Source organism: Phalacrocorax carbo, chromosome 6 (assembly GCF_963921805.1).
Source record: "Phalacrocorax carbo chromosome 6, bPhaCar2.1, whole genome shotgun sequence".
NCBI lineage: Eukaryota > Metazoa > Chordata > Aves > Suliformes > Phalacrocoracidae > Phalacrocorax > Phalacrocorax carbo.
The window spans coordinates 16,757,326-16,773,165 of NC_087518.1; the positions used below are offsets into that span (position 1 = coordinate 16,757,326).

Here is a 15,840-nt window from a genome sequence, read left to right on the forward strand (position 1 = left end):
CTATGAAAAGAAATTGACTTGCAGTAATGAAGTAATTACAGAGATGAATATTAGTTCCAGTGATAAGGAAATTCTGGCAGCCAGTTCTAAAATCCTCCTCTTCCAGCCACCGTCTATTGGCCATTTCCAAACATACTTATTTCAATGCATGGTTCACAGAATTCCACTAATAAGCTCTCTCTTAATTACATCGTGCACAGACACCTGTGCTATTTGAGATATGGTTGTTTTGCCCTTTTGCTCTCTGTAACAGAATCTAGAAATCCTGCTCTCACAGATCAGAAATGCATCTTTTTATATAAATTGAATCCTCCGTCTCGTTGACGGTCGTTGACTGTCTAGTTTAGCTTCATGATTTGGGTCAATCCCTAAGTTATCATGGAATGACAATTAAAATCATTAAGTCATGCTCTTTGAGAAGGAGGTTGGATAAAAATGGCCTACTGAGATCTTTTCCAAGCTGAATTACCTCACAAACCTATGATTCCCTTAATGATATATGACTATAGACAATTATCAAGTGAATTCTTGCACTGCAACATTTCATATGCCAACATTATTACAACATTTAGTGTAATACACAGCTCCAAATGCGTAACTCCCTTCACTAGAAGGATCAAACATTTTCTGATTATCTATCAATATGTATGATAGGGGGTAGGCAAGCATCTCTTGAACTCTATTGTAACTATGTACTGATTTAGTATTTAAAATTAAGCTTGTTCTAACCTGTTAATCTCACAATAGGGCTGAAATTAAACCTAAAAAATGGTTATAGTAAGTTCATTTACCATGAATTTGCAACCCCTTTATTTATTGTGAACTTTCACTTGAAAATATGCCCTAATCAATACACTCTAAAGGGAATTTTATTAAAGCGCTCAATAATATCCTTTTTTCAAGTGGAAAAATATTAGGAAATTAGTGTAAGAGTTGCAAAATATTTTAACAAGGCGAACACCATCATCAATATGATGTTGCCCTGCTAACAAAACATAGCAGAATAATAGAAAATCTAATAATTTTTCAACATAGTATTTTGGTTCAGTGACAGACATTACTTACTTAGAATTGCAAAGATACAATCTCTCCCCTTTTTTTATTTTTATTGTTTTATTTGGATTCTTCAAACATATCTTCTAAGCACTAGATTTCTGCTGACATTAGTAACTTTAAGATTTAAGCTCTTTACATGCAACCATACAGATTTTGTACTTTTTTTTTTTTTTAATGTTCTGTTGTAGAAGCGAAAAAGCTTTCTGTTGCAAAAGCTAAGAAGCAGGCACTACACCTTTTACAGCTGAGGACTTTATTCAGCAAAAAATTGGTTTGGCATGTGGAGGGCATCCTGTTCCATCTGATGGCACTGTAATGAAGCTGAAGAACGGCAGTGCTTGCTTTGCATTTGCTATCCTTCACCTAGCATCCAAGGACGAGGTCCTTCAAAAGGCCACCTCTTCAGAAAAAATGCTCATGAAAGAGATCTCAACAGATCTCTCTGAGGTTTAATTGCTTTTTAAAAAACCAAAACAAACCAAAAAGATTTCATTGTTTTGGCAGCAGATGTCACAAGCCTGTAAGAAATTATTTGGTTTACAGAATGCTGGGTTTAAGCTTGTTTCACAGAGAGTATCAAAGAGACCATCCTTTATACCTGATTGAGGCAACATACTCGTGACTCTCATTCCATAGGCAGTATCTTTGAAAAGGGAGCTATCACGGCATAGTATGAAATCAGAAGTAACAAGCCTTTCTAGCTTTTACTAAGTATTTTAGTAAGTATTGTTCAGTTAAGTCCTTTGGGTGTTTTTCATTAGGGTGAAGAATATACAATCTGTGTAGGTAAAGTAAAATGACAGCTGTTGTTATTAAATGATTTCTTTCACTCCATATAAAAATGAAACAGTTGGCAAGGCTGATACTTTCCACAGCACTTCACCCATGACTGAACTACCTTTTAAATTTGACTTTACATTAAAATGGCTGCACACAGAGAATGAAACACAGTTTTTTACATACACAGCTAACTATGACCTTTCCCTTCAATACAGCACAGAAGTCAGACATTGTCTTGCTAAACGCTGCTGCAATTTATCAGTAGGGGGAGATGCAATGGTGATTAATTTCCATGATACTTAAAAGTTTTTCTTTTATTTTTAAAACCTGACTGTTTATAAGGAAGTATAACAGCCGAGAAGAATGCATTTTCTTTAGGGGAGGGAGGGGGGGACTCTGGTCTATGGTATATTTTTTTATCACAGTCACAATGAAGTGACATCCCTCAGACACAAATATGTATGTATTCCTTTAACACAAATACCATGAAGGAGAAAGTGGAATTAAAAGGAACTGGAACATAATGAGTTTCCTGTTAGCAGAACAAAAGCATTTTTTCTGAGAAACAAGAACTTATTTGAAAAAGATGATGGGGGTGAGATGAGGGAGAGATGTTGGCTCTTTAAAGCTTCTGGTATTTAGGCAACCAGGTATTTCAATATTTAGACAAAGATATGTAGACATTGGCTGATCTCCTGGAAGGAGGAGAAAGACAGCTGCTTGTGGAGCATTGCATGGCTATGGAGAGCACAGGCTGGGTCCAGGGCAGAAAGAAAAAGCTTTTGGCTATTAGGCAGCATAGGTCCTGATGTGGTTAGATTAATGGCCTGAGCTGGCCTCCCTGTCATCAACCCAGTACTCAGGTCAGAAGCCTATGAAGATGACAGGCTTAGGAAGTGGCACATTAGTTGTGGTAAGTGGACTTAAGCTCTGTAAATATTTGGTTTCACAAATGGCTGTGCTAACTTCAAAATAGATATTGCATTCTGGTTGGATAAAATCACCTAGATCTGTCATTTGAATGTGTATATTTGGAGGGGCTGGGGGGCGCCAAAGGGCTGTCGTGACTATGTCAGCATTCATAAGGGTCTCTCCACTAAAATGTGATTTAAATCAGTCTCCACCCAAGTTGCAAACTGAAAAATCATGAGGAGTTACTCTGATTTGACGCCAGCATATGTGAAATGAAAATCAGGTCTATTGCCTGTAAAATTTCAGTGTATAAATAAAATGGATTTAAATAGTCTTCATAAAGCACAGGACTCAGTGAACATGTTTTTGTCCCAATCTCAACAACTAGAAAAAGCTGGGCTTACTACCGTCTCATATTTTAAAGGATAATACGCTTCAAAATTAAGACTTTAGGCTAGCAGAGTTAGAAGGGGCTTTTTACAAACCTCTGCTTTTGAAGAATCTTATAAAGCAGACCTGTACAACTTGTATAACAACACCTTGTATAAATACCTGTTTGCCTTCAAAAATATCTTTTCCTCAAAACAGTCTATTGCTACCTAGATGAAGGCAATTCAGGTTTTTATTTCACTGCAAATGCAAATAAATCAGGCAACCCAGCCCTAGCCAGCCTAATTTTGATCTAGTTAAACATGACTAAGAATTGCAGTATATAACAGTATCATGTAAACTGAGTAAATCTTCAGACTGCAGCCACAGTGTAAATAACTCAGTCAATTGCACCTGCAGTAGAAAGGAGGCATTACTTGCAAAACAAAGCATTATATGGAGACTCACCTACATAATCTAACTTCTTTTTGGTGATAACTAAGCTACTATATAAACTGCAACTTTTATTTCTATCACCTAAAAATTCCTTGTCTCCTCACAGAAAGATGATGTCAGTTCTATGTTTAGGCTCAACACCATCATCATCAATGGCTGCTGAGGCAGAAGCATATAAAATGCAGGTTTTGAGTTCACGCTTCAATAGTCTGGGGCAATCATTTTCATGCCAGGTTCTTCTATCTTCAACAGAATGAAATAACTCCTGCTGGTACACATCAGCTGGGAATGGCTTGATGCAACAGGGTGGAGGTGGCAGCAGGGAGTACCTACCGGGACTTAATTACCGCGCTTTGGTTCTTACACCTTCATTTGAGGCAGGGTCATATTAACCAAAAATCCTAAGATGACAATTTGCTTAAATGTGAGTATCTGGTATACTCTCCTTTCTCTCTGTAGTTCATGGACATAATAACTAAGGAGACACCTATACCTGCCTCCTGTCAGCTGAAAGTTCTTCCACGCTAAAGGCAAGACAATCTTCATAAGGGGACTTGTGCAGCAACAGGAGTCTTGCTATCGCCTGTGTATCACTAGGCATTGATGATCGGAAATAAACAGTTGCCTTCAATGTCTTAAGCATAAATCAGGACACTAATTCTTCATTGGCCATATTACTGCCCTTTTGTGTCACTGCAGATGCAGTAAGAGAAAGAATTCATCTACTGCAATATGCAACTTACTGCACACACGGTCTGGTACGTGGAAAGTGTTATGCTAATGCTATATGTAGAACTGTCACCCAGACATCCTAGAATCTCATTTATTCAGAGAACAGTCATATAATAACAAAAATGTGCTCACAGGAGTACAGTGTTGGCCACCAGACTCACAAAAGAGGTTTCACACAGTGGTAACCATACCAACCAACAAATTAGCAGATTCAAAGCAGAGAACTCAAACTGCTTATACTGTACAGATAAGCATAAGCAACAGCTCACAGCTGGGTGTAATGTGTAACAGATGTAGAAAGGCATAAAAAAGGTTAAGTAACATCACATCTTTAATTACTGGAGATCTGTATATATCATTACCCCTTCTTTTAGAAATAATAACAACTCATAGGCTGAACACTGTAGAATTATTTCTGCAGCACAAAAAAAATTATAGCAGGAATTTTCCTTTAGCAAGGGGCAGCGGGTTCTTGATGGGGAAATGCAAACTGGTATTACCTACCCACGCTTATTTCTGTACAGTTCGTTAGCAATTGGCAAAATGTATACTGAATGGCTCCAGCAGAACCTCTGTGTAGCAGAGGACCTGTATAGCATTATTGGTCCAGAGTGCATATGAATGTAATGGGATCACCTGCAGGAACAGCAGGATAGGGAACAATTTGATAGAGCAACAAAACTGAGATCTGATGTCTCATACTGTTATTATATCTGCATATTAAGATGTGCTCATTCTGTCCTGAGTAGAGACCTGTTTGGCTCAGGACACACTAGATTTCTTAGAGAAAGAACTGGCAGCACCAAGGGTAGGACCATACCCCAGAGCGTATTCACCCTACCATCATAATGTGCGCTGCCAACACAGTTTTTGAAACTGATGTGGTTTATTACCTCCCAGGAGCTCATCAGCAAGCATCTCACAGGACTAACTCCTAAGAAGCCTTGGTGTGGTAAGTTCAAACAAGACTGAAATAAAATCAGTTCCCTTCAAGCTCTTGTTGAAGAGTACTGAACTACTCCCATTGACTTTAGAGGTCTCTCTCTAAACCAGTAGGTTAGTTACTGCTCTATACAGCTGAAAGTATTTGAAGATTATTTATTGTTAGTATATTTGATTGATCAATCAAGGATAATATGTCTTTGGTTTGTATCTATTTGTGTTTGAGTTTTATTTTTACCACTCACACAGCAATCAAAGGAACCTGCTTTAGCTCATAACCTGCTGAGGTCTAGAGCTGAAGTCCCCCTCCTCTTTTTTAATATATGTTCTGTTTATCTATGTGAGGGAGTTAAATTTTTAGCTATAACCCCTTTTTTTTAAATTTTACTAAGCCTTCCCTCTGCTTTGAAAAGGAAAACTGTCCAAACCAGTTCATCTCCCTTTTGCTGAAAGACTCTGGATGACAGTTCACTGCCATTTTGTATTTGGTGCATCATTATTCAAATGCCTTTTTTCCATATATACTGTAGACAACAGTTCTTAGGTGCATAAGCTTATCTGTGCCAACATCTTTTATATGACATTAATTGACAGATATTGCCATGACATTAGCATGGATGAGTACGTACCTTTAGCTTTTAGAATCATTATATAAATACATTGCAAATAATACTGTGGGAAAGAAATGGAAAAAATTAACATTCTCTTAGTAACCTGCAAGACTTGCATGTAGGAGGATGTATGTAAGGACATGTCAAAGCTTATGCTTTGGTGTCCTTTAGCAAGGCAATAAATTCAACTTACAGAGATTTATTGAAGTGTGTTTGAAAGATCTTGTTTGTTCCCATGGCTACCCAAAGAAATACCAATGCCTCGAGCAGAAAATGCCATCAGCAGAAACTATCCCCTAATGATAAGGACTATCTTGAGAAATAGATTATCATGCATCATTAAAAGCCATGCCTCTTGATAAATAAGTTATGAAGTTTTATAATTTCTTATTTTCTCTGTTCATAGTAAAACAGTTTAATGCATGCTGAATTACTGGCATATTTGTTTTAACCTTCAACACACTTTTCAAGGTACTTTCAGGGTGGATGAGTACCTCTCAACTCTCTTACTTTTTTAAGGCTTAGCTTTATTTGTTACCTTTCTTATAACCTTAACTTTATTATTTCTAACTTAACTTTTTAATTTCAGCTCACTGTCTCTCGCACCAATAGTCATGATATGCTCTGATCTTTCATCCTGGAATATTTGGAGAAGGCCTGTCCTCAGCTCCCAATTTCTGTGCCTAGTAGTTCATGACTTCAGAGAACACGGGTCCAGTTTATGCCTGTGACACACATGTGTGTAACCAAAACTACATGTAAAAGCAGGCTCCCGAAGCAGTCTACCACCCCTCACAGAGCTGGAATTGCTAGGCAGCTCCTCAGCAGCAATTTTAGTGCCATTCCATCAAGTGTGAGGTTGCCCCAAAGATGCACTGCCTAATCCTTGCATCATAACCAGAGGCATTTTTACAAAGGGAAAAAAGGGATCTCTTACAGAGTGAACTCACTCCGTGCTGCTGGCTCAAAAGACAAAGCAATCAAAATGGAGTGTGACCATATCATGCTCACCCTGCGATTTCTAGGAGCTAAAACAATCATTCAAAGCCATATACAGCTTTAAATTTATAATGCAAACCAGCCCAAGATAATGAAAATGCAAAGATATCTGAATACATCTATGGCAGCTTTCCAGAGCTGCAAGCATTTTGCTCTGTATTTCCAAATATTGAAAGAATTAAAAAATGCAGTCTTATTGTGAAAGATCAGCTGACAGTTCCAGGTGTCTGGCTAGATTCCTAAGAAACTCACTGTGCTGAAAGAAATTACCATTTGAACACGTTTTGAAAAACACATTTCCAGATGCATTCCTGGAGCAGGATCTAGAGCCACTTTTTTCTAATACGTTTAGGGAGGAGCTGTTTGTCAACAGGTGTCCTCAGGCCAGAGCCACAGCCTTCTTCAGAGTCCTCTGCTGAAGTTGGACCAAGGGCCATCAGTAGAGGCCCTTCCTAGAGCCATATCTACAGTTGGCTCTACGACCATTTCTAGAGTACTTTCCAGGAATAGATCTTAGGCCAATTTTAGAGCCCTTTCCAGAGTGGGACTAGAGATATTTCCTGGGGTCTTTTCCAGAGCTGGATCTAGGTTCAACTGCCCAGTGATCTATTAAAGATGGATTTAGTGCATGTTCTGGAGCCCTTTCCCATAGCTTTTTCTGGAGCTTTTTGTAGAGGCCTGTAGTAGAACTGCTCTAGAGGGGTTTATCACTCAATCCCTTTCTACAGCTGAAGCTAGAGACCATTTCTGGAGAGCATCTCTAGAGCTAGGCCTAGGACAACTTGTACAGATCATTGCTGGAGCTGGAACCATTTCTGGTGTCTTTTTTAATGTTGGCTCCATAATTTCTGAGATGGAACTAGAGCCTGAGCTGGATCTAGGGCCATTTCTAAAACCTAACCTTATTTTTCTAGAATGCCTTTTCCTGTAGAGTCCTGAAAACTGAAACAGCTTTTCAGTTGAGAATTCACTTTGAGAATAATGTAATCCTACTGTCTAATACAGAGTCAAAAAACAGAGTATTTTGAAAAAGCTGAATTACCTCAAGCCTATGAATTCTCTCCATCCTTGTTATTCAAGGGTTTATTTAGAAAAAAAAACTCCACAGTCAGCTTCCATGCAGAAATTAAATTATTTACCACATGCAGATTCCACACACACACAATTTCTATTAATTTGCACATCTGCTATTAAAAATATGAACTCTATTTTTAAGAATGTCACCTTCAGCAGGCAAAACTAACATGGATCACTGCGAAATACTCACCTTCAGAAACAGCTAGATGTAAAACAAAAGACCTCCCAAATCATCATTCTCATCCATTTGTACAGTATCTAAATACATCAAACATGCAGTGCACAAGAGGCATTACAGAAATACAAAGGGGCAGATGGTCACAGAGTAACAAAGTAACAAAGTAACAAAGGAGTGCAAAGAGAATGAATGAATATTTTAAAACCACAAATAGATCAAAACAGCAGACAGATTTAAATGTATACACCATAACTTGATATTACAGGAAGTAACACTTTCATACAGAAGAGGTGTATTAAGGATTCAGATTCCACTTCCAAAATCTGTATGCAAAGCCATGCTTTTCAAGTAAATTGGCATAATTTTTGCATTCTTGAAGTTTGATCAGTTTAGTAAAATTTAACTTTCTTTGTAGATTTACCAAGTTTCATGCTATGGTTTGAGGACCATAAAACATAAAAGCTAATAACTCTTAAATGAAAAACAAAGAATGCATGTGTTATATATTCAATGCCTGTCTCAGAATGAAAAATATTAGCTTTCTACTAAGGAATATAAACACATCCATAGGATTTTACTAGTACATAATTTTTACCCATAAAATTTAGACAAGTAGGTCTAAATAGAAAAGACGTGAAAAATATTTATTATTTATATACAAATGGCATTTAGTGACAAAAATAAATCAGTGTAACCATATTCCATATTGGCCCTTGGCAGAGTTTCACACAAGTATGCCAGGACATTCTCTTCATTTATATACCAAACATGAGTTTGGTATGATAGGTATCATTTAGGAATACTCTCAAAAGAGAAAAGGAAAACCTTTTTCCTTCTGCTCTCAATGTCAATCATTAGTGATATTTATACATCACATGTCTCAGTTCACTAGTATCATTTTCTTCTGCATAGAAAACAAAAAAAAATGGAGTGCTAGGAAGGCGCTGTCGTATTAGGGCAAACATGGATGGAACCAATTCAGTGAGCACCCTGAGAACTCAAGTGACACCGCTGTTAGGTGACACTATGGCAGAAAATAAATTCAGGAATGAATTTAAGAATTTGAGGAGAGTTCACACCACACTTGACACTGCTATTTCCATTCGCTTGAAATCAAAGGCAAGCCAGCAAGGGTTCTGAAGAGCATTAGAGCTCTACAGAGCAAGCAATACCTAGACATCAGTGATTTCTTGTCTGTAGAATGGAAACCAAGGACAAGAGGACACCTCTTCCCCTGTATGGTAAAAGCAGCTAAAGAACAACTGCATATTCCAACAAATATGTATCATAATGTTGCAAACCTTATAAAGTATTTTAAATGTATTAAATCAAACGTAAAACTTAGCTGTGAGGGTGTCTCTAAATTTCCAATGCTTCATAGAAGAAATGAGCATGTGCAACAAAATACCAAATCTGGTGTTGCTTTCCCCACAACTTATTTTTAAAAATAACCTAAGAATCTGCAACCAATAACAATTCGATTCATGCAAGGGAAAAGGGAATATTTAGTTAACTGTTAACACAGGACACCTTCACGCAACAGGAAGAAAACTAATTGCTGCTTATGACCTTCTTAAAGGCCAAAAAGGAACTGTGAAAACCTAATCCTCTAATGACTTCAGCGGGAAGCCTAGTCACACAGCAATATTAGGTAACAGTATCAAAAGAAGAAATTAGTTACACCGCAACTACCCTCATTTATCTGTCCTTCTCTTTCTTATTTTATTTGTCCAGCACGGCTGTGACATGAAAGCTAGGTCCTCAGTTTTGCAACAGTTTACACATTTGTCCTGAATAAAACAAAGCCAATATGACTGTGTAAATCAGACTTTACAGGCTCTGGAAGAGATTGGAAGGAAAAGATTAAATCTAAAATTCAGCAATGTGTTTTAAGCACTATCTCTTTGCTTTCAAACATCTGCTTTGCAAAGTGATTCTGACAGTAAGGTAAAACTATGGTTTCCTTAGTTTCCTGTGTGCAACAGTAGTCTATGACAGATAAATGACTTATGATTTTCAAAAACACATTGTAAAACCACTCATCAGATAAAAATGCTCTTGTAACATATCAGCAACTGGAAATTTTGTTTGATTGCCTGATTTCCAGCAATGTATTAAGGCATTATAATTCCTTTAAAATCCAACGTACAACATGGCAAAGCCATGAATAGGGCTGTGCACACAATCAGCAATCTGACGACACCATCAGCTATGGTGTCAGGCTGCTTTCTATGCAAGAGGAATTTTACTGTTGGCTAACAAAGATTGCCTAAGATTGCCAGAACAATATTGTTTGTTGTATGACTAAAAGCTAACACTTGCAATTATAATTATTTTCTTTTAGTTTTCAGATGCTAGCAGGATCTTTTATTTATTAGAAAATATCTTTACCATAACCTGCAGTTTCCCAAGCTCAAGTATATTTAGAAACCAGGAAATGGCAAACAAAGTGGAGTTGTAACCTCAGTAAGGGGGCTTTATAAGAAAACCACCTTGCAAACTGTTGCCATGAACTACAGTTTTAAACTACACTATACAGCTACAACTGGCACTGCTGTAGTTCTTGGCTGGAGTCTGGAGTACACTGACCAACAAAAAGCTGTGACAACCTCCCAGTGACAAGTATGTTAAATTGATACTTGATTATTGATAAATCTATCAGCTTGCCAGTGCAGGCTGTCACAGCAGTACCCAGCTCTATGATACAGGAAGCACTAAATGCTTTGTGTCAAGGTAACCTAGTCATACTCTCTCTGTAAGACAGATCTTGAAGCACCCATTAAAAATATTTTGCAATAAGCAAATAACACTTCAAGTACTTTATGGATATTTGAACAAAAGCAAAACAAAGCTTTCAGAAAAGGACACTTTTCTCTAAGCATAGGGAAGAATATTTGTACAGGTGCACCACCCATCTCTGTGTGCAAAATAATGTTTCTCCCTGCTGGAATATTCTAGAATAAGATTAGTGCCTCATTTAATGAATATTTTTGGCAAGCATGGTGAACATGATGTCAGACAGATACAGGCACTAGAATCACACAATTCAGTCAAAAGAGCAAACACTGGTAGGATGACATAAGAATCTCAAGTGCATGCAAAAAAAAGCCATCGCTGAGAAGCTTGAGTAAATGCAGAGGCCATCTTACAAGTAGCAGTAGCATACACAATGTTAACTCAACTGCTTACCCACTAAGTACACCAAGAACCAGGTTAAGTACGAAAAATGAGCCAAGGATGATAAGACTAACAAAATAGATCCATGGCCATTCACATCCTATTGCATCATTTACCTGTAAAATGTAAGGAAATAAGTTATGATTCAGTCATTCATTAAACAGCAGAGTCCTTTTTGCAGCTGCCAGATCACGTAGGTTTCAATACTGAAAGTTTATGGCTTATTCAGTTCTTTAAAAAATCAATGAACATGTGTTTAATTTCTTTACTTACCCGAATCATGTTGTAGATGTGATGCTTTAGAAAGTGAATTAAAATAACATTTAAATAAGCACAGGAGAATTATTAGTCCTTTTTATAATTTTTCCGCAAGTATGGACGTGAAGAATATATACTGGTCTGTCTAAACTCTGATTTTGGTATTTGTATGTTATTTATATGATGGCTACAGAAAACTGTTTCTGTTCTAAGTAGAGGAGGAAGAAACAGAGGTTTATTAAAAGATGGCATCACAACTGAAGTCTCACCTGTATAACATAACCTGTGTGTTCATGGCAACTGAATTCAGGACTCTGCCTTCATGATGAAAAAGGCGTATGCTTACCCGCTCAATACACCAAGAACAAGATTTAGTACGAAAAATGACCCAAAGATGACGAGACTGACAAAATACACCCATGGCAATTCAAATCCCATAGCATCATTCATCTGTAAGAAATAAGATGATCTTATAGAGTAGATCACTATAGTAATAGCAATGAAGAGTCAGAGAAAAAGAGAATTCAATCATTCAGGTGAGATAGCATTCTACGTATTCCTTCAGTATTCAAAGAACAAGACATGAAAGAAGGCACCAGCCACATTCATTTTGCATTTCTAATACAAACTCTAAAACAAAATATTAAGTCAACCTAGGATTCAGATCAAAAATATTATCAAATATAAATGGAGTACTGCAACAGTTCTGTTCTTTAATACCTAGAACGTGAACTAAATTTCAGATCTCACTAATTAAAATTACATGAAGTATATTGAAATATTAGGATTTTTAGTTCATATACATCCTAGCTACATGAACGATCCTTCAAGAAAAGAAACAGTAATACACATCTCAACAGTACAAGCAATATTATTTTTTCTGTATTATCCTGAATTTCAGTATTTTTTTCCTGAAAGACTACAGCTAGGTGCAGCGAGATATTTTTAATTAATTAATAAAGAAATAAATGAGACTGAATTTGTGTAAAAACATAAAAACAATTTTAGAAAAATTTAATTTAGAAAAATTAAAAACTGTAATCAAATTTTAGAAGCATAGTGTAAACATGGAAATATTCCACACTTCTGAATAAAAAATTATTCAAGATCAAGGTTAAATGAAGTTTAAAAAGTTGTTACTGACCTTTTTGGGGGGGGGGAGGGGTGGGGGGGATGTGTTGAAGTAATTGAGCTTTAAATACACTCTTTATAGACTCACACAAGCTCATTATACCTATCAGAAAATGGACTTAAGAAACATACCCATGGAAATCTAAAAACACCTGTTCAGAAAAACAGACATTCTAAACTATGGGGAAACTGTTTCTGTGTGTAGCATTCAGGTGCAAAAGGACATTTGGATAAGTTCCAAAAATAATTCTGACTTGGAACTTCTTGGAAACGTCTCTTGTGGGAGAGGAATTACTCTAAGGAATTATTCTGGCTTTTTTGTTTATACTAACAAGTTTGCATTAGATTGTTCTTAAGATGCTTTTTAGCAATGATAATTCAGCAGACAATAAAAATTGCATGAGCATTTGAGACTGGAAATGGTATTGTAGAACAAGCTTTGGGTAAACTTTCTCCTCTTCCATGACTGCTGTTGTGTTTGTTGTATCTGAAGTTTGTGATTAGGCTTTGAGCTCTATTGATAGTCAAGGTTGACTCCTGTCCTTAACATCTCTGTTGGAATAGACATATTAAACATGGGAATAAATGGGAATAAACGTTTTTCAAACTGTAATGCTTATTTTATTTTTACCTCTATCTATTAAAAATTTATAATAATCTCAGTTTCTGCAAGCTGGCCGTATGGATGGTTAGATACGAGCACACGCATTAAGTCTTTGCAGGTTAAGGCCCATTGGCACTTTTCTTCAATGGCTATCTGCAATAACACCTCTTTACACTAATTAAACAAACTTCCGAAGTAACCAAAGATTATTTTACACAACTTCTTCATGCATCCTTTAAAATAATCATAATGCGGTCATTATACTGACTGACTTATACTTAAGTCTCCTGTACAATACTTTTAGCAATACTTAGCGCATCAGCTGCATACGCTAAGGAGATCAATGTGTGGTGGTTTTTGCTTTGTTTTTTTTAACATCCATGCTGATTCCCTCAGAAAAATTCCCCTACATTTGAGTCTTAACAACGGAGACGCTCAGGTATTTAGTAAAATATCCTACTGCCCAGACTGAATTTCTGCTTTGTCGCAGTGTATGTTGCTCTTTGCATCTTCTTTCAATTGTAGGCATTAGGCCTTAAGGTTTAGGAATAAAATCTACTCATATTCATAATTATTTTATTACTTTAGAATTGGATTTGCTTCATAGAAATTATTCATATGATACAAAGTGTTTTTCTAACAATAGCTGATAAGAGCAAATGTTTTGATTAAATTTCAAGGACATACAAATTAATTTTGCATCTAACTGAACTATACCATTAGCAAACAGCAAGTCAGCAAAGTCCAGAGTGAGGGTATAAATTCATCTGGTGTTGATGCCAATATTTTCCTACTATAAATCTTTTTGAAAAACCTGAAAGATCAGCATTTGCAATCTTACTTTGAGAAAAAAGAGCTCTAGGAATCAGTGCAATCTAACTTGATACACTCTTTTTGCTCGCAAAGAGAACATACTCAGGAAGCCAGCCATCGTACTAAATTAGTAAAGCAGGAGCAAAGCTGAAATTTCCACGGTCTGTCATAAAGGCTCTGTTAGCGTAGGCAACTGTGATTTGCATTTCCTTCATTCACTTTACAGTGTGTAACATATGAAAAATATTCCTTCTCATTTATGCAGTTTGATTTTAAACCCAATGTTTTAGGCTAATCTATCTAGGACTAATGCCCTGTGATGTAAAAATTGGAAACTCTAGCTAACCAGTGCTAGAAGAAATGTTTTCATTTGGGCAGCTGCTGAGCTCAGGAACCCTTAAGCTAGTAGAATACCTTGACACTAATCTAAGATTGAATTCCTAAAAGCAACAGCCCAAAACTGCATCTACTCAAGAATTTTACCATTTAATTCTAGGGACAATTAACCTCTATTCAAGTAATGCCTTGTAATTTCTATTCATGAAGTAATATTTCTGATTGCATTAATATCAGAGATGAAAGTATAAAAAGTAAGTCCTTTCCTTTTGGAAAACTTTGCTGCTCATTTCATGCATGTCAAGTGGCATCTTCTGTAACTTCCAATTAAAGAAAGATTAAAGGAGTCAATGTGCCTTCTGATTAAAAATTAAGGTAGAGCTTGATTAATATACGAGCAAAGGAAAATCTCCATCCTCAGAACCAAGGTATTTTCAGTTGAAAGGATTAATGCTGACTTCTCACCCAAACTGCAGAATAAGAAGTTATAAAGACACAAATTCCAAATGCATCTGAAATTACAACTAAGAAACATAAACAATAAAACCCCCTGAATTATGCTGAAGTAACACCAGGAAATCTAGGAGGGATCACATCTCAAATCCTGAGTGAAAAGTCCTGCAAGACTCCCACCCTCTGAGGCTCAGGGAGATGTCATATTTAATGGCTCTCAATGGACTTGTCCCATCTCTTTTTGAGCCCATCAAGCTTTTAGCATCAATAACACCTATTGCAGAGACACTCCCAGGTACCATCCTTCTTCCCCTTCTTTGTACCTTTTTCCAGATCTAGTCTTACTGTTTGGCTTTCAGTTCTAATTAGTTTGTCCATCACATCAACCAGAGGACAGATGAAATGATGGATGATATGAAGGATAAAATATTTTTCATATCACTTAATTCTGTTTCACCATAACAGTAGATGCATACTGCTCAGGTAAGTGTTTAAAAATGCTGATCATCCACAGATGTCACTTTTGGCTATGGTCTGACATTTTCACTCCTTTCATACAGATGTTAAATTAAATTTGTATGTTTAAACAGCTTTGAAGAGAAATTTGAACTGAACTCTGAAGCTCTTCCTATCCCTTTCATGAGTGACACAGTAACTAACAAGGTCAAAAGGCCCATTTGTTGGTGCTACCAGATCTGGAGACAAGTTACTCTATGCAAGTTAAATTGGTAGAGAATAATTAGCTTCCATTGTATATTTGGCTCTTTATATTTACATGTATATGTTTGTGAATATATGTCTTCAAAGTCTGGAAGAATTATCTTGAACTGATAGGAGAAACTTGGTACAGTCTGAAACTGCCTCATCTGGCATTCAGAGTGAATGATCTTGTTAGCTGCGCTGTAGTTGGAGTCAACTATCATTACAATCCAGGGTAGATGATCAGAGACCAAGAC

General features: G+C 36.6%; 1 protein-coding gene and 1 long non-coding RNA gene across 4 annotated transcripts in view; one reads left to right on the top strand and one right to left on the bottom strand.

Annotated features, from left to right (window-relative positions):
- Positions 1-15,840, bottom strand: part of CACNA1D (calcium voltage-gated channel subunit alpha1 D) — a 198,457-nt gene that overhangs the window by 95,146 nt on the left and 87,471 nt on the right. For 2 of the 3 annotated variants that reach the window (XM_064453889.1, XM_064453888.1), the window contains exon 8: positions 11,894-11,997. In XM_064453889.1, coding sequence (XP_064309959.1) covers positions 11,894-11,997 — 104 coding nt within the window. Of the gene's footprint in view, positions 1-11,301; positions 11,406-11,893; positions 11,998-15,840 lie in introns of all 3 variants that reach the window. The other variant, XM_064453890.1, reaches the window with a different exon arrangement.
- Positions 2,540-15,840, top strand: part of LOC135313829 (uncharacterized) — a 39,542-nt gene continuing 26,241 nt past the window's right edge. The window contains exon 1 of the long non-coding RNA XR_010373327.1: positions 2,540-2,749. This is a non-coding gene — a long non-coding RNA (uncharacterized LOC135313829). The remainder of the gene's footprint in view (positions 2,750-15,840) is intronic.